This window comes from Neomonachus schauinslandi, chromosome 1, assembly GCF_002201575.2.
Source record: "Neomonachus schauinslandi chromosome 1, ASM220157v2, whole genome shotgun sequence".
Classification (NCBI taxonomy): Eukaryota; Metazoa; Chordata; class Mammalia; order Carnivora; family Phocidae; genus Neomonachus; species Neomonachus schauinslandi.
The window spans coordinates 114,206,633-114,231,633 of NC_058403.1; the positions used below are offsets into that span (position 1 = coordinate 114,206,633).

Consider the following 25,001-nt stretch of genomic DNA (forward strand, 5'->3'; position numbering starts at 1 on the left):
TAAATGAATTAGTGAAGTTGTAGACATAGAGTCAGTATGCAAAATTCTATTGTGTTTCTATATACTAATGAACTATCAGAAAGAGAAATTAAGAAAACAGTCCCACTTGCAGTTGCATAAAAAATAATAAAAATACCTAGGAATAAATTTAACTAAGGAAGTGAAAAGACCTATACATTGTAAACTATAAGACAATGAAAGAAATTGAAGAACACATAAATAAGTGGAAAGATATTCTATGCTCATGAATTGGAAGAGTTAATATTGCTAAAATGTCCATAGTACTCACAGCAGTCTGCAAATTTAATGCAATCTTCATAAAAATTCCAAAGGCAGTTTTCACAGAAATAGAACAAACAATCCTAGAATTTGTATGGAACCATAAAAGACCCTGAATAGCCAAAGCAAATCTGAGAAAGAAGAATAAGGCTGGATGTATCACGCTTCATGATTTCAAACTGTATTACAATGCTATAGTAATTAAAATAGTATGATATTGACATGAAAACAGACACATAGATCAGTGGAACAGAAGAGAAAACCCAGAAATAAACTCATGTGTGGTCAATTAGTTTATCATAAAGGAGCCAAGAATATGCAATGACGAAAGGACAGTCTCTTCAATCAGTTGTGTTGGGAAAACTGGGCAGCCACATGCAAAAGAAAGAAACTGGACTACTGTCTTATACTATATATAAAAGTTGACTCAAAATGGATTAAACACTTGAATATAAGACCTGAGCTATAGAACTCCAAGAAGAAAATACAGGTGATAAACTCCCTAACATTGGTCTCGGAAATTATTTTTTGAATCTGGCCCCAAAAGCAAAAGCATCAAAAGCAACAATAAAATACACAAAACCAAAAGGAAAAAGAAAAACACCATAAACAATAAACGTGTTGTACTACATCAAACTAAAAAGCTTCTTCACAGCAAAGGAAACCATCAACAAAATGAAAAGGCAATCTACTGAATGGGAAAAAAAAAATATTTGCAAACCATGCTTCTGATAAGGGGGTTATATTCAAAATATATATAAACTCATACACCTCAATAACAACAACAACAACAACAACAATAACAACAAAATAATTTGATTAAAAAGTTGGGCAGAATGTCTGAATAGACATTTTCCAAAGAAGAAATACAGATGGCCGACAGACACATGAAAAGATGCTCAACATGATTAGTCATCAGGGAAAAGCAGATCAAAACCGCAATGAGATCACCACACACTTGTTAGAATGGCTGTTGTCAAAAAGATAAATTACAAGTATTGGTAAGGATGTGGACAAAAGGGGAACCCTTGTGCACTCTTGGTGGGAATATATTGGTCCAGCCACTGTGGAAAGCAGGATGGAGATACCTCAAAAAATTAAAAATATAAATACTGTATACTCCAGCAATTCCATTTCTGGGTATTTGAAGATGAAAACACTAATTCCAAAGTTACATATGCACCCCCATGTCCATTGTAGCATTATTTACAATACCGAGATCTGAAAATAACCTAAGTGTCCATCGATGGCTAAATGGGTAAAGAAATGCAGTACATATATACATATATACTCAGCCATAAAAAAGAATGAATCTTGCCACTTGTGAAATAAGTCAGAGATAGACAAATATCATATGATCACTTTTGTATGTGGAATCTAAAATATACATAAAACAAACTCATAGATACAGAGAACAGATTGGTGGTTGCCAAAGGTCAGAGATTGGGGGAGGGAAGGAAAAATGGGTGAACTTTTTTTTGCTTTTTAAAAAATATTTAAATAAATTGAATAATAAAAAATTTAAAATACACAAAATTGGAGTGTAGGATATATATTGACATCTTTTGAAGCATCCATAAGAACATTACTGGTATCTCCTGGGAGAAAGCTAGAGATCTGGGAGAAAGATCTGCGAAGGAATATCACTTCTTACTTTATCACCTAGTCCAAAAAATTAAATTACTAATTTGAGTGGCTGAGGAAGGAAAAATCAGTCATCTGTATACATAAACATATTTTTTAAATCTCTAACTTGGCCCAGTGAATGCTAGAATGTTTCTTACATTTTCTGGGACATACTTTCCAAAAAATAGGGCATTTCTCTTACATAAAGATCAAAGTTTATGACAGTTTACTACACAAGTTAAATAATAAAACTCGTTTTTTTTTTGGCGTCTTACAGTAATTCCATAGAAGAAGGTATCCATAGTTGTAGAAATCAAATCATCTACATTTAATTTTATGTTCCCCAAAGATCAAAAATACAGATTCAATTTTCTAGTAATCTCTTACATGGCAAGTTCAATTTGTTGAACAATGTGGAGAACTAGCAAGTTGTTGGGGGAGGATTCTGACTGCCAAAATAGATGCCATAAAACTTTGCAGACAGAGTGGGGATGGACTGCTGTTCAGATTAAATGTACTCATTTTGTGCAAGATGGATACAATGGAAAATACCCTCTTCGAAAAAATGTATTTATATGTGTTCATGGCAATGTGGACTAGAAGAAGCAAATGTTTATATTTGAAGATGAGGAATGAAAGTTATGACTTTTTTCTTGTTTCCATTTCAGCTACTCTGCACTTTATCAGGTGTGCTTTTAATTTTGCAACCCAGATGCATTTATTTTTATTCCTTTAGGTTAGACAGACTTCATAATGATTTTTCTTTTTCCATTATGGAGGAGTAAGGCCATTTTGGTTCAGACACTTCATCCTTAAAACTTGCTCTCAGAGCGTGGCTTGCTTGGCCACAAGTCCATCTCAAGTTGGCCTCTGCTCAAGGGGAACTCTTCATTTGTAGTTGAATTAGCAGGAATATGTTATCTCAGCCTCTGCTGTTTTGTACTCGTTGTTAACTTTACTGTTGATGACCTTTGCTTATGAGTCTGGGAAATATTTTTAGTGCTTATGTAAAATATGGAATAAACAGCAATAAATCAAATTGGTTTGAACAAACTACATAACCTTGGGACCAGATTTTTGGCAGGCAATTTAGAGTCTCTGCTAAAGCATTTGGCTTGCAGATGGGTTGCCCCAGCCCACTCAATGGAGGTTCTCATTATCGGTACATCTTTCTACTTTGGAGGTTGCTGTAACCTTTGAACCCTTGGAATTCTACAGATTAAAATCTGTTCTGTCTGTTAGGGGGCAACGCCTTTTCCTTTTGACATTAATATTACCGAGGTATAAATTTCATATTTTGAATGTATCAAGTGTGCCCTCCAAGTCATAAATCCTGGAAAATGGACCTATCCTCTTTGTATTAATGTTTATAAAGTTAGGAAATACTGCTTTTCTAAGACAGTCCATTCATCCTGGATGCTTTTAATCATACTTTGTATTTGCTATGGTCTGAATGTTTGTGTCCCTCCTGCCGCATATTTGTATGTCAAAAACTTAACTCCCAAAGGTGATGGTATTAGAGCGTGGGGTCTTTTGGAGGTGCTTAAGTCACGAGGGTAGAGACCTCATGAATATGGTTACTACTCTTATTAAAAAGGCTCTAAAGAGACCTTGGCCCCTTTCACCATGTGAAGACACAGGGAGAAGGTGCTGGCTATAAACCAGGAAGAGGGCCATCACCATGCTGGTGGCGTAATCTTGGACTTTTAGCCTCTAGAACTGTGAGGAATGAATTTCTGTTGTTTTTAGGCTACAGGGTCTATGGTGGTTTTATTAGAGCAGCCTGAATGGACTAAGACAATACTGATACAAGATCTGCCTTCTCTCCATTAGTTCTTCCCCAGCCAGTTATCTTCTTCAAAATAAGATAGAGGAAATCTATTTTTTTCTTCTCAAATGTGATGAGGTAGGGAGGTGTTGAGTCTTTTTTTCAAGTAGAAAAATTCTCAATCCCTCAACTATTCAATATATGAAATAATTGCCAGACCTCTAACCATGCTGGTCAAACTTCATGTTTGTCAAAATTTTCCTCAGTGTAGCATGCCAAACATCTCATAATTTTCCATGCATAGGCTGCACTGATTACACAAGGATCATCACCTCTCTTGTCAAGATAGCTTTTTTGTTTGTTTTGGCCAGCTTTCTCACATATTGGCTCATTTTTGAGTTTATATTCGGGTAGAGCCCTTACGGCACTTTTTATTCTTTCATTTTTTTAAGTCATGTCTTACTTACCCTGATTGAAGCCCCCCTTACTATGATCATTCTCGGTGTTTAAACTTTAGTTTCCCCTTCTAAACTCCAGAAACAATTTGTTGGAACTCAGTGTATAGTTTTTGGCTGCAATCAGGTCCTTGCATTTTTATCTCCGTGTTTCTGGAAGGGGATAGGGATGGATGTAGAGGAGCGGGTCTCCTTTAATTTTCTTCTTGTCTATCACCTTTAGGTTGAGTTCTTAAAATTTAGGTCATGAATAGTTATTGTGAAGGATGGTGGGGTATTACGAAAGAGAGTTATTGCACTGGAGTTCTGAATAAAGTTTGTTCTTTTTTTTTTTTTTTAACATAGTTTGAATAGATTATATTGTTCATATTAATGTTTTTCTAAAGTATGTGAATACTTCTGTGATTAGGTGAATATATATTTATTTAAATATAAATTTATTTAAATTTATTAAAGATGTATTTATGTCAAGGTTTTTCATATATTTCTCAATGGTTGCTATGATTAATATGGTTATAGAGGGGCCCACGATTTTTGATATTAAAAACTTCACCTCATTCTAAAATTCCAGTGTTATCCTAATAATTATTCAAGTTTTACTGACTACATACACTAAATTTGATGTTATAATTATCTGTTTGAAATCTATTCTTAAATGCCTTTAAGCTTTCATAGTCCTGTGAAATCAACTACCTGCTAGGAATTCTTGGGCATAATATTAAATAACTCTTTTGACTGTGTCTTGAAATTTGTCTTTCATTCACTACTAGGTTACCTAATAAACTAAACATGGGTATATACCATCAGGAAACATGGGCCCCCAAAAAGAAAATTAGAAAACCTTTTTTAAAAAGGTGATACTAATTTTAGTGTATGTACAATTTTTTATTTGAAAAAAAGTTTAAAATGCATATTATGGTTTGAAATACTTATGAGGGAGAGAGGTGGTCTCTGTCCACTTTGACCTTTTAGGTGCCTAAGGCCTCTGGCGGTCTTAATCTGGTCCTGCTTCACTTGATATCTGGTGTTGGTTGAACTGCTGGTTCTAGAAGTGTTTATCCTTAACTTAATGCCCTCCTACCATTTGGCTCCTGGACCATTTGTCATTCAGTCTTTTATACATAACTGGCAATATTCACTTTCTCTAATCCCACTGCATATACTGCTACAGGGATCAAATTGTCCTGATTTGCTCAGGATTTTCCAAGTTGATTTTTTTTTTTTAATTGTGTGGTGTTTTTTTTTTTTGTTTTGTTTTGTTTTTAAGATTTTATTTACTTGGCAGATAGAGAGAGCACAAGCAGGGTGAGTGGCAGGCAGAGGGAGAAGCAGGCTCCCTGCTGAGCAGAAAGCCAGACATGGGGCTCGATTCCCGGGACCCTGGAATCATGACTTGAGCCGAAGGCAGATGCTTAACCGACTGAGCCACCCAGGCGATCCAGGACTTTCCAGGTTTTAAAACTGAAATCCCTGTGCTCTGAGAACCTCCTTAGTCCTAGGCAGACTGGGGTGATTGGTCACCCTACATACTACCTTCCCCCTACTACCTCATGGCACATCTCCTGATTTGCTGTATATCTGTGCATTGTCCAGAGTGGGCTGTGGAAGCTCAGGTATCCATCTGAATGCTAATGTGTGAAGCTGTTCCCTATGTAGCATTAGTGGTTGAAAGTTTACTTTTTTTTTTTTAAGTGTTCCCTTTTCTCCTCCCTTTCCTACAAAAATCCTAAGGAATCCTTTGATGTCTCTTTGTCATATCCTTTTTAGGTTTTTTCTTTGTTGAAATTTTTGGCATTAATTGTTCTTGAGGAATCTTTGTTTTGAGTTTTTTTCAACAATTCCACAAAATACAATTTGTTTTCTTGCTACCTACGCGTTGTGGCTTTGGTTTAATTGTCATAGTGTTTGGACGATTCAGTACTTAAGAAAGCAACAAAATTGTTCAATAGGACCTGGAAAACCATGTTTTTAGTAATTGAGAATCTTGAGTTCCAGTCCTAGATTGGTTACCACTGAGTTGCAAGATCCTGGACAAGTGTTGTTTTTTCTTTAGGTCTTGGTTTCCTCCTCTCTAAAAGAAATAGACTTTGCTACATTATGCATGAGGTCACAATTTACATTAACATAAAATGACTCTTGGGGTGCCTGGTGGCTCAGTGGGTTAAGCATCTTCCTTCTGCTCAGGTCATGATCCCAGGGTCCTGGAATCCAAGCCCCTAATCTGGCTCCCTGCTCAGTCAGTGAGGAGCCTGCTTCTCCCTCTCCCTCTGCCTCTCCATGCCCCCTCTCCCCCACTTGTGTTCTCTCTCTCTATGTCAAATAAACAAATCTTTTAAAGAAATAAAATAAAATAAAATAAAATAAAATAAAATAAAATAACTCTCAGCAGAGGAACAGAGTATGATTGCCTTATGTACCAAATACTTCTCTAATGTCTGTTGGGAGTCTTTTCTGTATCTCTCTAGCATGACCTTTGAGCCCTGAACCTAATACCTAGCCCTTTATCAGACACATAACCTAATTAGGCCCAGAATATCTTTTTCAGATGAAGACTTGCTGCTTGTAACTAGAAGCATGTTGGGTCTGGCATCCTCAAGGCCATCCAACCCCAGAGTCAACCATTCATTAGGAGGGCTAAGAGGATTTAGCATATAAGTCATACTTATTGTTGTGATTTATTATAGTGAAAGGATATTAAGCAAAATCAGCAAAGGAAAAAGGCACATGGGCCAATCCAGGGAAATCAGATGCAGCTTCCCACAGTCCTTTCCCAGTGGAGTCACACAAGATTTGCTTAATTCCCCTAGCAACTAACTGTGACAACACATGTGAAATGTTATTTATTAGGAAAACTCATTAGAGACTCAGTGCCCAGGGTTTTTAGTGGGGGCTGGTCATATAGGCAAGCTCTGTATCAAAATTCCAAGCTCCTAGAAGGAAAGCAGCTGTTCAGCATTAAGTACATTGTTTCTACATTTTAGGCCCAGTGAGCCATTCTTATTGGGAATGGTGGGAACCCTCCCCAAATCCAATTGTCCAGATGGCAGCCAAGGACCAACCTTGCATGCAGGTCTTTCTAAGGCTAGAAGTTTCAGCTTGTTACGTTCTCTCTTTTCTACACATGTAGTAAAACTCAGTTTGCGTCTAGTCTCTTAACTTCTCACTAGCAAGTAAGTCCACATGAAATGTTGGAAAGAAATGGACTTTGAGAAATAACTGAAGTTCTATTCCTGGCTTTCCTAGTAACATGTTGGGTGACTTTCATAAAATTGTTTAACTTATTTAAACCTTACTTTCTTCATCTGTGAATTGGAGATAATAAAGCTAATGACATAGGGATTTTGTTGAGAACAAATTATTTTATATACACATTCACATGAAGCATAGCATTACTTATCCTTGAATCTATTCATTCAACCAATGTTTATTAAGAACCTACTATATGCTAAACATTGATATACCTTAGAGGTATAGTGTTGAGAAAAAGACATCCTGTAAGACATTTATAGTTTAGCTGGGGGGGGAGAGACTTTAATCTTAAATAATAATTGTGAATATTAATATACAATTTGTGGTAAGTGCCCTGAAAGAGAGGTAGTCAGGAACAGTCTCCCTAAGGAAATAGCCTATTGTAAGAATCTGAAATTTCTACTGTAGTAGGAAGGGAAGAATGAAGGGGGGAAAATCGGAGGGGGAGACAAACCATGAAAGACTACGGACTCTGAAAAACTGAGGGTTCTAGAGGGGAGGAGGGTGGGGGGATGGGTTAGCCTGGTGATGGGTATTAAAGAGGGCACGTACTGAATGGAGCACTGCGTGTTATACGCAAACAATGAATCATGGAACACTACATCAAAAACTAATGATGTAATGTATGGTGATTAATATAATAAAATAAAATTAAAAAAAAAGAATCTGAAATTTCAATAGGCAGTGACTCCATCAAGAGGTCAGGAGGGGAATTAGATAATGATGTTGTATATGCTCTTCTCTTTGGGTGGGAAGGAGCAGGTGTTGTTGGAGAGTCAAAAAAAGCCAGGGCAGTTGGAGCAGAGAGAAGACAGGAGGGAGTGGTAATGGGTAACAGTGGAGAGGGCCACTGTCAAGGACCACATTTAGGTGATAGACCTTGGGCACCATCCCAAGAACAATGGAAAGCCATTTAACGGTGTTTAGCAGTGGAACAACATCACTCTGGCTGCTTTGTAGAGTTGGAGTGGGTTAAGTGGGTTTAGGAGACTATTGCAGAAGCCTGGGCTAGTCATGACCATAACTGGAGTTAGTGTTATAGCTTGCTTGGAGATGGAGAGAAATGTAAACATTTGAGAAGACATATCTGCATTTTCTTGCTAAATTCTTTGATTAAATAGCTTCAACCTGAACTGTTTTTACATAGGTTGGGTTTGTGTGTGTGTGTATCAATCTAGCATCATAAAATCTTGAGAGTTGGGAGAGATGTCAGATTCTTGAGTATGTAACTCTCGTAGAGAAAGAGATGGAATTATAACCTGCTGAGATTTGCACAACAGTAGCCTACCTTATCCATGCATTTGTTGAGTAGAAATAAGAAGATACTATCTATGTAGATATATGTAGACTTTACAGTGTGTCAGCCACTTTGCATATATTAATTAATTTAATTCTCACAGCAAACCTATCAGGCAGGTGCTATTATTGCACATATTATAGTTGAGACATAAATGGAGACACACACAGCTGACTAATTTCTAACAAATAAATGGTAGAGCTGGGATTTGAACGCACGTGTTTGTCTTCAGATTCATTTGGCCAACCCCAGTGGCAAACTATGACTCTTAGGCCAAATCTGACCCACTGTTTTTGTAAAGACAGCCAGAAAATTAATAATTAAAAAAAATTTTTTTTTAAGTGTTTAAAAAAATATAAAGAATCATGACAGAGATTATATGTGGTCCATAAAGCCTAAAATATTTGCTTTTTGGCCTTGTACAGTGAAAGTTTCTAGCCCCTGCACTATGCTAACCATTACTAAGAAGATATGATATGTTCCTTCAGTAGAAAGTTGAGAGTCACTGATCTTTATAGATAAAGGACATATCTGGTCATAAAATGAGTTAGTTGCAGAGTGAGAATAGCATACTTATAGTTCCTGTTTTAGAATTATTTTTCTTGATATCTGCAAATTTAAAATTGAGGACTGGTTTGACTTTGTGTGGAGAAAGTTTCTTGGAAAGATAAATTTATCCTTCCCGTAGTAGGATCAAAGGTAGCTGGGCTATTGCTGAGTTACTTAATGTGATGACTGTCATTAAGACAATGAATTTCAGATGAATTTTGTGTGCTGCTTTAGCATTTGGAGATGGTATATTACACAAAACTTTCTATTTTGAACCCATGGTTTGCTTTTGAAAAGAAAAATTAGGTCAGTACTAAATATTGATAATTTTGCTCTTACAGCAACAACTGTTTGGAGAAAGAAGAATGCCTCTTTAACAATGCATTTCTCCTGCCCCCAGAACTGCATTAATAAGAGAGAATATAGCATATTTTTGGCCTTTCTAGATAAATTGACTTCTTCCTTTTTGAGAAATTCTGATATTCATCTGAATTTTATAGAGAGGTATATATTTAGCCGCTTAAGTATTTATTAAATCTTACTATAATGATAGGCATTTGGGGGGATTGTAAAGATGATTACAGAAGGTTTTGTTTGTTTTTTGCTGTGGTGTGAATTTTCATTGATAAATGGTGGTTCTAATCTACCACACTTTATAGATGTGTTACATGTTTCTTGCTCATGCAAACTGTGTTAATCTATTTTATAATAGGGCCAGATAGTGGCAATAGAGGTTACATTTGGTCACAGTTAAGCTTCCATTTGCCTTTTGACACCATTATAGATCGGTTTTGGTAATGGTTGATGCGTGCCTCTTATTCAAGCCCATTTCCTTCCTCTATCATCTCACATTATCATTTTGGTTGTGGTGGGTGGATTGAGTGAAGTACTAATAGTAGTTGTTTAATCTTTTTTTTTTTTTTTTTGATTTTATTTATTTATTTGAGAGAGAGAGTGAGAGAGAGAAAGAGCACAAGAGGGGGGAGGGGGAGAGGGAGAAGCAGACTCCCCGCTGAGCAGGGAGCCCGATGCGGGACTCGATTCAGGGACTCCAGGATCATGACCTGAGCCGAAGGCAGTCGCTTAACCGACTGAGCCACCCAGGCGCCCACTAATAGTAGTTGTTTAAATTACAATTTTTTTTTTTTTGGTTAGACTATTTCTGCTATTTCATCCTTCTTTTTACTTAGACTATTAAAAGTTTTATATTGAATATTTTCTGTAATTTTTCTGATTGGAAGGTTAGGGATTGTGCGTAAAGTTCAACTCTCTTTTAATTGTAGGAATTTCCAAACATATAGAAAAGGAATCCAGTTTTAACAGTCATCACATATGGCCAGTCTTGTTTAATCTTTTATCTTCCTCCTTCATTGCCTCCTCTCAACCTCAGACAATTTTAAAAGAAACTGTAAATACTGTGTATTATTTCATTGGGTAAATACTTAAATATGTGTCTCTAAATTATAAGGACTCTTTAAAAAATCAATGCCATTAGCACAATAAAAAATTAACAGTTTCCTATATCAACAAATATCCAATTAGTGTTCAAATTTCCCTAATTTTCTCAAAAATACCTTTCTGCAGTTAGTTTTTCAAATCAGGATCCAACTAAACTCCATGATTTACATTTGGTTGAATTATCTCTTAATTCTGTTAATATACTACATTAGTTTCCCTTCCATTCTTTTTCCCTTTTGCCACTGATTCGTTAGGTCAGTTGTGAAATCAAGTATGTATCAAATTTAGGTTAAAGTTTTGACAAGGATACTTCATAAATGGTGACCAAGTTAGACTCTTGAATTGATTGGTGAAACTTATGAGGAGTACATGTCAACACTTTCTTCTTTTATTGCCCCCAGTTGAGTAAGATTTATTTCTCATCATAGTAATGATACTGAATAGCAGGTAAGAGGAAACAGATACTTATACATAATGCTATTAAACATACCTTTAACAAAATTACTAATTCACTATTTTGTTTTGTTTTTGTAATTAGCAACAATAGTAAAACAACAGGAATCCTTATTTGGCATAAGACTGCCAGACATAGTCAGACTACACATTTTTAATTTTGCCTTCTGAGTCATTGGGTTAGGTGACGTTTCTGTCTACTTAGTGGTCTGGCCAACATTACTTTTCCTATTAAGGACGTTAAAATCCTTGTTGTTAATTTTATACTGAAAATAGTGTCAAAATCCATCTAATCAGAATCTAAGCTTGTAGATAATTTTTATGATTTATGTATAAAATATTTATAAAAATCTGGTATTCTCTTTCAAAATTTATTGTGAATGGTAATATGTCACATTTTCTCAATCAGTTAAGCCTTGTTTAAACTTTACAAATGAAATTTTTTTTAAAAAAAAGAATAGTTAATTGAAAAAGTACTCTTAAAATATATTGATTTGGGGCCTGACAACTTTATGAAAATAACTTATTTTTCTTTGACTATTTATTTCTCATAATGGTGAAAATTATGTGAAATATACCTTTTTCCAGAAAAAAAAAAAACTAAGAATGTTGATATTTATCTCTATAGAAATGTTTTCCTTTTTTTGGTTGACTAATGAATGTTTGAATCTGTTATTTCTTCATGTGTATTGCATCTATATATGTTATTGTTTTATTTATTTTAAAAATTTCATGGAAAATTGATTTATATTAAATTATTTCTAATTAAATTCTATAATGCACTAATGCTATTTCTAATAATTGCCTATTGCTTAGCAGACATTTATGAATTTGTGGATTTTTTGTTATTGGTAAAGGGCAAGTGAGGATCAAACAATACAGCTCAGTGCCTAGAATGTTGAAATGATGTTAACTTCTGCTTTCTTTGTCCATGGGTCCTTCTATGTCCTATGGTTGAAAGAAATGTCCCAGCACTTTTGATATCTGCTAATGTACTTGTTTCCTCTATGCATTTTCCAACGTGCCTTTTTCTGATACGGTTTCCTCTTAATAGCTTTTATGGATATTTTAAAATGATTCCTTAAATCTACCTCCTCCTACTGAGAAGTGGTTTTATGTTGGATAGAAAATAATCATCCATTATAAAATGGCAACTAAAGCTGTGTATTTACTAGAGCAGTGCTGATTTTGGTTCCTTTATTTGTTAAAAAACCGATGCACTGATGGTGATGTAAATGTTGCTATGGATTTTAAGACTTCATTACAAAAATTAACAGGAGGTAGGCGGGTGGGTTTAGTGAGAGTGGAAAGTGGGAACATTTAACCTCTTGGTAAACCATCTTATGCTAGTCCCTCTGTCTTTGCAGATAAACTATTAGTCATAACGGTAGCAACAAAAGAAAGTGATGGATTCCATCGATTTATGCAGTCTGCCAAATACTTCAATTATACTGTGAAGGTACAGTATATCTTTTAATTCATGGAGGTGTTAGAATATGTGACTAAAGTACATTTTTTTAATAACAATAACAACAATACCACCACCACAGTTTGCAACCCACACAAGGGAGTTGAAATTTGGTTACATAGTTACTGAGTTTGTATATACAGTTGATTGATTGTTTTAAGGGTACATTTTGACCTTATTAATACTCTGCCACTTAGACAATAATTTCTTCATATTTGCTAATGCTTTGTATAAACACATTCCATAAAACAACAGAAAAATATGTTTATATATATGCTTCTTTTGAAGGGTCATATACAAGCACAGCATAACAGATTTGACAGTAATGTTTTTCACTTACTTTGAAGAATTTTTTCTGTAATGGGCTTGTCTATCATAATCTGTTTCTTCGCTTACAGAGAATTGGAAACATGGCAGTGAGGGGAATACCTTTTCTGTCCCAGTATTGAGAGTTGCTCTTCTTGTTATTTGTTTTAGAGGAATTTGGGAACATTATAAAAGTATAAAAAGGTTTTTTGGAAGACTGACCTCCAGGGGAATATCTCATTGATAAATGATCAGAGGAAACCTGGGGACTTTGGTAGAATTAGTAAACTGAGTGTTAAAGGCCTGCCTTATTTATTTATTTATTTATTTATTTATTTTATAGAAATGAGGAACTGTCAGCCAAGTCTTTTACACAAATAAGAGGTGTATGGGGAGGTATCCCAAGTAGGAAAACAAACAAACCAACAAACAAACTGAACATTTACAAAAAAAAACTACCCCCCCTCAAAAAAAACCCAAACCAACCAAACAAAAAACAACTTAAAAAAAAAAAGAGGGGAAGACTGTTTTGCTTAGGGAAAAACTGAGCTGTTCTAGTATGTAATGTAGAAAGAAGGTAGTATTCACTTACATAGCCCCTTGGAGACTAGGTACAGATGTTAATATAGAAGAGCTATTAAGGAGGCTAACCTGTGCTGGAAAAGAGATCTAGTGTTAACAACCAGATGTTCAATGCAGGATCAATGAGAAATATGTTAGACGTTTGTTAGGATAGAGGAAAAATATAGTAGTATGTACTGATAGGAGGCATGTGGAGGTAACAGAGAAATCAGGGTAAAATAATGCTGAATAATGCTGAAATCTAATAAGGGGGGATCTTTAGAGTTTGGACTGGGGAGAGTGTGGGATGTTCCTTATATGTGAAGCTGTTTGGAATTTTATATATTGTATGCTGTTGAAACCATATATGTTAGATATTACTTTGTTTCTAGGTAAAGAAAACTTGCCCCAGGGTATATAGCTATGAAATGTCAAATCTTGGACCAAGCCCATTTGAGTGACTCTTGCTGTCTTCCCAATTAGGAAATGCAATAGTTCTTAAAGTGTGGACCCCAGACCACCAGCATCAGCATCATCTGGGGAATTGTTAGAAAGGAGATTCTCAAGCCTGACATCAGACCTACTGAATCACAAACTCTGGCAGTAGGACCCTGCCAGACACAGTAGGACCCTGTATTTTTTTAAACATTTATTAGAGAGAGCACGAATGGGAAGAGCACAGGGAGAATCTCAAGCACACTCTTCACTGAGCGCAGAGTCTGTTGTGGGGCTCAATTCCAGGACCCTGAGATCATGACCTGAGCTGAAACCAAGAGTCAGACACCTAACAGATTGTGCCACCCAGGCAGCCCAATGCAGTCCGTGTTTTAACAGACCCTCTACGTGATTTTGATGCATACTAAAGTTTGACACACTGATGGAGTGGAAAGAAAATAGAGAATAGAGCTTAGCATGCTGTACTGCACAGAGTAGGCTCTTGGATGTGGCTGAGTCTGGTATTACTGTGATATTGGAGAAATCCAGAAGGGTTTTGGAGTCGAAGTATTAAAAATCACAGGGTCCGAGGAGGCCAGTTTTTAGGGCAAAAACTAATAATTCTACTAAATTAATAATTCTCCTAGACTAGCCCCAGAATGAATCCAGATACACATCAGTTTTGAGTTTTCTTGGTAGCGTTTATCCCCAATCGTAGAGGTGGTAATAAAGTAATAACTAGAGATCTGAGGCTAGGAGCCCCATGGGCTTTGCTATCCAGGTTTATATTTGGTTCAGTGTTTAGTTCTGTTGGAGCTAATAGTATTTATTTTCTAATAAGCAACAAAACTAAAAGGCAACCTACTGAGTGGGAGAAGATATTTGCAAATGATATATCTGATAAAGGGTGAGTATCCAAAATATATAAAGAACTGATACAACTCAATACCCAAAAAACCAAATAATCCAATATAAAAAATAGGCAGAAGACATGAACAGACATTTCTCCAAAGAAGGCATCCAGATGGCCAACAGACACATGAAAAGATGCTCAGCATCACTCATTATCAGGGAAATGCAAATCAAAACTACAATGAGGTATCACATCACACCTGTCGGAATGGCAAAAATCAAAAACACAAGGAACAGGAAGTGTTGGCAAGGATGTGGAGAAAAAGGAAGCCTCTTGTACTGTTGGTGGGAATGCAAACTGGTGCAGCCACTGTGAACAGTATGGAGGTTCCTCAGAAAATTAAGACTAGAACTACCTTACGACCCAGTAATTGCACTACTGGATTTTTACCCCCAAAGTACAAAAACACTAATTCAAGGGATACATGCCTCTCTATGTTTATAGCAGCATTATCTACAATCACCAAACTATGGAAGCAGCCTAGTGTTACCATGCACTTGCAATGTGGGAGGCAACTGAGGAGCCTAAGGCAAACAGTGAGGAGAACAGCTACAAGTTTAGCTTTGATTAATTGTGCTTAGGCAATCTCTTGCATTGATAAATTATTATTAAGCTTTCGAGAGTAATGTAAGATTTATAAGGTAAAGTAGGTGACATTGACCTAATGTCCTCTGTCTTTCCTTGAACAACCCACTTGGTTCAGTAGGAAAATCCCCTAAGGGCCCTGTCCAGGAGTTACTGAGCTTTCAGTGTTCATCATGCAGATTTCCTGCCAGATTGAAAAGTTATGGAAAGTTTCTGTATTTTCTTTTTCATTTTATCTGAACAAATAGAAATAAGATGTGAGAAATATTGTCTGTACCCCCCATACTCCTTGATCTCCTTAGATTAGACTCTACTTTTGAAATGGTAAAATTGGGAATGGCATTTTATGGGGTGGATAACATTGAAGAATCATGACCTGACCTATGCATCAAGTGTTTTTCTCTGTAGCATCGTGATTTCGTGATTTAGTGAAATGTTTAAAGAGTGGATACTGTGTCATACTATACAAGTTGCTGATGACTTCTAGCTTTTATGATACTGTCATAACTTGAGTTTTGCTCAGTGATAAATGTTGATTTCATTTATAGGTCCTTGGTCAAGGAGAAGAGTGGAGAGGTGGTGCTGGAATTAATAGTATTGGAGGGGGCCAGAAAGTGAGATTAATGAAAGAAATCATGGAACATTATGCCAATCAAGAGGATTTGGTTGTTTTGTTTACTGAATGGTAAGAGAAATAATTTATGGATTTTTAAGTTTACATTAAATTACTTTTTAAAAGTGTCAAAATTCATATTTGCAGATTATATATTAAATTATTTTATTCTCAAGGAATTACTGTTTTATTTTTTTTTTCTTTTTTTTTTTTTTTTAAAGATTTTATTTATTTATTTGAGAGAGAGAGAATGAGAGAGAGCACATGAGAGGGGCGAGGGTCAGAGGGAGAAGCAGACTCCCTGCCGAGCAGGGAGCCCGATGCGGGACTCGATCCAGGGACTCCAGGATCATGACCTGAGCCGAAGGCAGTCGCTTAACCAACTGAGCCACCCAGGCGCCCAAGGAATTACTGTTTTAGAAAGTAGATTTTACTCATAAAACTATGGTCTGACATAATTATGTAATGGATTGAATCTGATGATTTACTGTAAGCAACAATGAGAAAACATGGCATGAGCTAGCATTTTTGTGAAATTCATGTTTTAATTCTAACTTGAGTTGGAAGAAAGATCATGTTGAGCTTTTCTATTGAGGAAAGTAATTCAGTGGATCCTGGTCAACCAGAAAGAAACAGATCGTGAGAAGTTATAAGCGAGACATGAGAAAGCCTATTTTTTAAAAAGAAAAGCCTTTCTCATGTGTGAATATCTTTTTTTGTATATTGTTTTACTTTCCTTCTACTTAATTTTGAGTGTCCACTGTCCTTTTTTTTACCTTCTTTCAGCAAGTTTTTATAATGTCAGGTTATCATGAGTCATTAGGGGGTGCTACCTTCTCTTCCATTTTTTCTACCTTTTTATTTTTTGTCCTTGATTGCTCATTTCAAATCTTGTGCTTTCCTCTTAACTTAGGAAAGATTACTTATATTTCTTCCTCAATTTGAAAATCCAACACCATAAATTACTGTAGATAAAAGTAAGGGTAATGCTTTTTATGCAAGTATATAAGTAAGAAAGGCATAAATTTTGAAATGAAAATAGACATAATGAAGTCCTGGTGCCATCAACCATTAAAAGTTGAGAGGGTCTGTATACTTGCTTCTTTAGAATTTCCCTAATGTCTCCCAGGAAAGAAATAAAGTTCTGCTTATAGCTAACCTGTTCTTGAACATGAAATGTGGGATAGCTGTTGTCAGCTTGTGTACCAGGGATTTTTCTGCAGAATCTATTATTACATATTTTTTTATCCTTGAAAAAAGAGTGGGAAGCTCATAATAACTGTTCAGATTAAATATTGAGTATGTTTTGGTTTAAAATTACCGTGGATTTCAAACAACCATTTTGGTCAGCTTGAACTTGCCACACATACATTTTGATTTTGACTTTGAGGGAAATTCTCCTTGTAAAAGTTACCACATATATGCCAGTAATGGTTTTAGACACCCAAGCCTCCTTTTGTGTTTTCAGAAGAACCTCTTAACCTCTACCTTTACCCTCTTGCCCCATTCCACCTCCCCCACCCCCAATCTAAGATTTAGCCTTAGGAGAAACTGATTTAATAAGATGCCAGTTGTTTCTCTTAAGAAAAGGGACACTTTGAGATATCTGAAAACTGCTTGAGGTTACATTTGTTTATTTAGATGATATGTTAAGATCCAGCTTGACAAAAAAGACAACAGTAAGATTTATATGAGGGGGGAGAAGGGCAGAAGGCGAGGAAAAGAGAGTCTTTTTTAAAGATTTTATTTATTTATTTGAGAGAGCGAGTGCGAGAGCACAAGCAGGAGGAGAGGGAGAGGGAGAAGCAGACTCCCCGCTGAGCAGGGAGCCCGATCTAATTATTATTATATAGTAAACAGGTTTTTTTTTCTTTCTTTAGAATAATGTATAGGCCAATATGTAACAGAAAGTGTTTTATTATGAGTAAATTAGATACAAATTGAATATCTCCACAAGCCTGTTCTGTACTAGATACAGTAATTTATAAACCAGCAGAGTCCAGACCCCAAAATAAGCATGTGGTAGAATGCTTTTTTTGGGTATCACATTAATGTCTAATAAAAACTTTGGTTATTTCTTTTATTCTTTTTCTTTTAGACTTAAGAAAATTCTTTAGAAGAAAAGTAATTAGAAATAAAGTTGGTATAAATATTTGAGTTTGAATTTGGACTGAGCAAATTTTTTTGGTGATGTTGAATATAATGCCAATAATCAGAATGCAGATGTGCTACATTTTGAAAGGCTCCCAATATATGAAATATTTAAAAGACATATTTGGTGCTGGTTATTGGCCTCACCAAAAAGTAATATTTCCTCTATGAAAATATCTACCCAAGGATTTTGGTAGATAGAGACTCCTCAGTTCATTTAAGTATTTGTTTAAATATGATTAACTATATGACTTTGAGGTAAGATAAAGGAATTGACTTTGCAGTTTATAAGCTCTTGCTATCTAATGATAGCAGTAAGGGAAGACTGAACTTAAAAAACTAGAATGGTAGTCAATGTTACAATACAAAAGCCGATATAGAATTAAAATGAATATAAAGTAAAGCCATTATTATAGTAGTTTTCTAGTTGGCTCTGGTCTGGGGGTATTGATCGAGGATAAGTAATACTGGTTGAAAACGCAGGAATAATCTTAGTTACACAAATCTTTTCTGTTAATGTATATGTCTTACCACTTGTATATTGCTAGCTTCCATTCACTTATCATGTTGGATTCCAATTGTCCTTATTCCTAGACAGTGAAGCTGGGGGATGTACCTGATTTAAATATTGTCTGCGTAAATAGCAAGGTATCAATAAATATTAGGTAACAGAAACTTGCATTAAAAGAGCGAGAAATAGATCTTACCAGAGGAGAAATATGGTGGATGTTTTGAAACTGTTTTTAATTTTAAGATTTACTTATTTATTTTAGAGAGAGGGTAGGGGAGGAACGAAGAGGACAGCCCGAAGCAGAATCCCCGCTGAGTGCGGAGCCCAATGTGGGGCTCGATTCTACAACCCTGAGCCAAAACCAAGAGTCAGCGCTTAACTAACTGAACTACCCAAGTGCCCTGTAACTGTTTTTAAAAGATTGATTTTCTTCATTCATTTAGAGAAATAAAATGATTTATAAAAGTAGGAAAGCATCCAAATTTTCTAAATCTCAAAGATTGAAATCATTAGAAAAACGAATTTTGATTGTCAGAAGCCATGAAAATGATGCTTCTGATCTTCCAGATGTAGGCCAATGTTTCTTTTTTTGACTCCTAACTAAATATTATTTTGCTGAGAAAGTGAGATCAGTGGGCAGATTTTTCGCTTTGCATTTGGTACACATGTCTTGAGCAAACCATGATCCAGGCATTAAACTTAACCCTTCAAAAGAAGAGATAAACATAGATGCCACACTCAAGGAATTCTCATATTATACTAATTTTGCAAATAAAGCTGAACAGACCTAATTTGAAAGACATAATATGTCTTCAAAAAAGTTTGGATGTTAAAAAAAATTCGTATGTTGGCATAATCTCTTTAGAATCATTTACTTTTAGAAAATTGTCAAAGGTTATGTTTTACTGAATCGTTTTGGTAATTGTTTATAAAAGTATTTTTATGATTTTATTGTTATTGTCATAAATATAATTTATGTGTATTCATTTTATAGATAACCAGATCCTATCTATTTTATTCCGTGAAATAAATATTTTATACCTTTCATAGTTCAGGTTACATACCCAGTATGCCTGCATTTTATGTTGTCTTATATAGTTTATACAGAAGACAGAATAAAAATTTTCTGAAAGCAAAGCTTTTCAAGTATGATGGCTATAATTTTAACCAACTATGGCAGATTTATTTGATGGACTTCTCCTTCCTGTCAGTGATGACAATTTAAGTGTGCAGACACAAAGAACCTATTCATTAGCAATGGACAACATTTCATTATATTAGTATGAAGGAAGGCCAAAATACATCAGAGTTCTTAGTTTCAGTATTGCTTTTTTCTTTTTTTCCTTTTTTGAAGGAAAGATTGAAATCCTTAGCTGTCACTTAAATATATTGTACTGCCTTCTGGCTCATCCAGAATAGTCTGAAATATGTTTAGGAATCATGTAGGAAATGAGTGACTTTTGTTTTTTTCAAATTGTTCAAATGTTCTTGTTAATATTTACTGAATATATTAGTGGGTATGTTGGAATGAGGAAGAAATAAATTGTATACAAAAGAAGCATTGGATGTATATATATGTATATGTGTATGTATTATCTATTTATCTATCTGTAGATTGATATATGATACTCTTATATGGCATTACTTTGTCTGACTGTGTATGTATGTGTACAAATATATGTGTGTGTATATAATGTATAACATATATATATATATATATAATTTTTTCCCCAGACCACATTGCCTACTCCTTGAAGTTTGTTCTTTTGAGTAAACATGTATTAAGTATCTGTTATGTGCAAAATATGGTGCTGGCCCCTGTGGTTGGAACTGGAGTTGGGGAAAAGGGCTGAGTGGGACAGAAATCTTGCCCGCTGGATACGTTTTTCTATCCATAGCTCTGTATATGTTGTATCTAGCATGTCGTAGCTGCATCATCACAAGTTTGGAGGATTTTTAAAAGTTTTTTTAATTCCCCCATTGATTTACTGAATACTTACTGCGTATTAAATATGTGTCAGATTTAAAAGTTCTCATGTTGCAGAGATAAACGTAACTATTATTTAAAAGTAGAGGGAAATTTTCATTTAATTAACCACCTTTTGACTATTTTCCTAATAAGGAGACTGACCCAGAAACAACAAGTGCTGGTGACTCGTGGCCCCACAGGTAGCTAGCAGCTTGAGCAGTTTGATGTCTTGCCACCATTCCCGTCTTGGCTGCCTTCTTCGTTAGGTGTTACGTAGCACTAGCCACTCAGAAAACAATCTGGCGAAAATGACTCTCCAGCTCGGCAGTGTCCTCATTGACTCCTACCTCTACCCAGCCTCAGTAAGAATTCTATACAGGAAATGAAAGTCTATACCATTTGGAGGAAAAAGCCTCCCAGTAATATTTAGTTTTTAAAGTAGTACCCACTTTTTAAGAGCTAATTCCTACCCCTTCCTTCAAAATTCTTACAGAAAACATCATTTTATACTGTGATTTTATTGTAATTTATTTTGCAAGTTCAGCTGGGTCAATGTTGTTTAAAAAATATTTATTTATTCTTTTTAAGTAGGCTCCACACCCAATGTGGGATTAGAACTCGTGACCCTGAGATCAAGAATCGCATGCTCTACTGACTGAGCCAGCCAGGCGTCCTCTGGTTGACCGTTTTAACTGCTTGTTTTTTCAGGGGGAGGGGAGAGTGGTTTCCCTAGTACTGGTTTGTGCTATTATCTATAGAAATAAAGATACGTATTTAAGGTGAGGACATGATTACAGACAAAAACATCAGGTGTGTTGCTACTTGTGTGCTTCAGTTTCATTAGACTTTAAGCTTTTAAACACTAGCTGCTAATAGTTTGGAGGATTATAACTCTTGGCTTAAGTTTGTGTCAGTGATGATGAAGAAATTGTTGGATTGGGGAGCAACAAATAAATAAAATTAGGGAACACTTCTGTTGCTTTCTTTTCTGGCTACCCAATAGCTTTTGCTTCTTGTTAAGACTGGGGATGACTCATTCATTCATTTATTTATTCATTCATTTGTTCAACAAATATTTACTGACTATCTTCAAAATACAAAGCTAGGAGAATACACAGATGAATAAAGATGTGGATCTGGCCCAAGAAGGAAGAACAGGCAGTCTAGTATAAGATAGGCATTCCAAGCATGAAGAGCAAGAAATAAAATGTTTCATGAAAGGGGAAACGAAAAGAGCTGTGGGAGTTAAAAGGAGGGAAATGATCTTTTCCATTTAGGCTGATCCACTAGAAGTTTTTAGAAGAGGTGAGACTGGAAATGGGCCTCAAGAGTGAATGGTGTGGACCCAATTGAGAAAAGATGTGCTAAGCAGATGGAACATTATGAGTAAACACAGATGACAGATCAAATAATTCAGTCTGGTTTCAGAACAGGTTATTTAATGGAAAGTTATTATTGTGATGCTGATTAATTTAGACTTTATTCCAAGGTCAGGGATTGGTAAACCATGGTCTAGCCTACTTCTTGTTTTTAGAAATAGTTTTATTGGAACACAGCTATGTCAATTGCTTCTGGCTGCCCTTGCATCACAACAGCAGAATTGGGTCCTTGCGAGGGAGACCATATTGCCCTCAAAGCCGAAAGTATTTTCTGTAAAAGACTAGATAGTAAATATTTGTAGAGTCCTGCTCTAGACCTAGTTGAGAACCACTGATCCAGTCTGGGAACTGGAATGGTTTCCAGAGGAGTTTATATTAGTCAGTCCTTATCAGAAGTGGGATGGAGGTAGGTAATGTGGGGGCTTGCAGGATTTTTGAATTAATCTTGTCCAGTGTCTTCTAGAAAGAGTGGAGAGGATTTGAATGCTAAATAGATTAAGTAGATGGAATCAATAGGATTTGGTGAAATATTTGATGAGAGATGCTGTAGAAAAAAGGAAGGAGGCAAGGCTGGAAGAAAGATTTTCAACTTGCGTGACTGGGTGGTTGATGGTGCCACAGAAACCGGGAACACAGAAGGACAAACGCTTGTAAAATTTGAATGACCTGTTGGAGATGGAACGCTGACAGGTCTGTTAGAGAACTCAGTGTGACCACATAAGGTGGGACCTTATGCTTTTTGCAGGACCAGGAATATTTACCAGAGTTAACTATGGAAAATTTTTATTTTATTCTTCCTATTTAAATGGACCAAACTCCTATGAGAATTATTTTTGTGACCGTTGTGCATTTTTTAAAAATTTGATTATTCAGGTTGTTGTGGCCAAAGTAATTTTAAGTAGAAAAACTTTCTCCCCTTTGAAAAGTTTTAAATCAATTTAGAGAACTTTTCTAAAGTACTTAAACACAGAAATGACAATGCCGCTAAAATACGATGGGAAAGTTTTAGCAACCTTAAATTTTTATTCAGTCAAATTCTTACTTAAATTATGTGAACATAATTTTTGCCTTTACATTTTGATTTAAAATAATTGTTTTTTTGTTATAAAGGTAATGCATACTTATAAACTACTAAGTCATAAAAGTAGAAGTTGCTACAAATCCTCCTTTTCAAGCTACTGCCTTTTGCTAATAGTTTGAGACATACAGCATAGATACTGTACCCCTTCACTAGGGTTATAAAGACAGAAAATATTCACTTTTCAAATGTGCATTTATACCACTGAAGACACAATGCTACCTGCAAAATTTCTGAACCAGTTGGCCTCAGTCTCCAATCATGTGATTCTCTGACATAATATATAGCCCTTTTTTCCATGTCCAGACAATGTGTTGGGGTTCTTCTGCAACTTGCAGGGCAATCTCTGTCTCAGAAGGTTTGATTTATTTTCCTTGCCTCTTATGGCTCAATTACCCATGACACTGGTCTACTTTCCTAATCTTTAATGTTAAAAAGAATATATCAACAACTAGTAGTCTTAAGGAAATTACCCCTGTTAGAAAAGAGGATGGATTATCTTAGTAGGCAGAAGTCTAAAGTGGTCATACTGAGGAGTTAAGTAGTACTTGTTTATAAGAAAAAGAGGAAATTGATATATTTTTATAAATATTATTTTGTGTAGTCAGGTTAATTCCATTTTTTAAATCAACAGGGAAAAATTAGTTTGAGGTTTTAGTCAGAACACATTTTTTCTGATTTAGAATTTATCTTAACACATATGTGTATATAAAAATAAAAATTATTTTAAACTACAGATTGGTATAAACTTAAAAGTGAGTTTTCCTCCTGCCTCTCCCATTACTGCAGTCTCTCTCTTCTGGTAACAATAATGTTAATTTTTAGCTTCATTGGGTGTTTATAATGTGCCATGTATTTTTTCTTAATTTTTAATTTTTTTCAATAACTTGATAAGTTCTCCCCTCCCCCATTTTCTACATAAAGAAACTGAAACATAAAGAGTTTAAGTAACTGGTTTAAGGTTACTCAGATAGCTCATGGCAGAACTGAAATTAAAAACCCAACTAGCAGACTTTAAATCGTATGTGCTGAGTCTCTTTATGGTTATGTTATTAATAGTATTAACAGAAGCTTGCCAATTGATTCTGGAAGAAAGAAAAAGCTATGTACCAAAATGTTGTATATATAGATATGTTTTAATTTTGAGGTAATATTTTCTATAACTGAAGAAAAAACAAATCATAAAATTTAAATCCTCTAGAACAATATAAAATGAAATAGTCTATCTCTCTGATCCCAACCTTATTTTTACTTTTTAAAAAAATTGGCTGGGTACAATTACTAAATTTAGTTGCACATTAGTAATATTTTAACTCTCTTAGTTTGGCTTTAAGATTCAGAAGTGGAGTATATGGTGAGGGTGTGTGTATGTCAAGTATTTTTTACTTGGGCGGTGTAGTTCACCGTGAAAGGGAAAGAGAGGGAAGGAGCAGAGGGCAAGCAACTTCTTTTTAAAGTACAGGACCTGGAGATTAGAGAAGCACACCAGTCCTACTCACATTCTACTGGACAGACTTAATCATGTGGCCACATCTAGCTTCAGAGTAGTCTTTAGCAGGATGGCCATGTGCCCAGTTAACACAGGGGGATTCCATTATTCAAATAAAGGCTCGGGAATGTATATGGAGGCTCAGTTAGCATCTCTTCCACAAGAATAAACTTGCACTATTCTTGCTAAAGTAATTTTTACAACTTCATGTGGTTTTTACTTTTATAAAGATGAGCAATAGTGTGTTTTATTTTGATAAAATAATTCATATATAGAAAGTTATTAAATCTTGCCTGATGCAGTACTGTTCTCCTGGCATATTAACAAGCTCTTTGAGAGCAAGTGTGGCTGGGAAAGGAATGTGGGACAGCCTCCTTACTCCTCCACTCACATATCTCAGCAGTGCATC

The 25,001-nt window shown here is 35.4% G+C and overlaps 1 protein-coding gene across 2 annotated transcripts in view; it reads left to right on the forward strand.

The window, feature by feature from the left end:
- PLOD2 (procollagen-lysine,2-oxoglutarate 5-dioxygenase 2) overlaps window positions 1-25,001 on the forward strand; it is a 95,773-nt gene that overhangs the window by 30,671 nt on the left and 40,101 nt on the right. For both annotated transcript variants that reach the window (XM_021696812.1, XM_021696813.2), the window contains exons 2-3: window positions 12,502-12,593; window positions 15,951-16,087. In XM_021696812.1, the coding sequence (XP_021552487.1) occupies window positions 12,502-12,593; window positions 15,951-16,087 (229 nt within the window). The remainder of the gene's footprint in view (window positions 1-12,501; window positions 12,594-15,950; window positions 16,088-25,001) is intronic.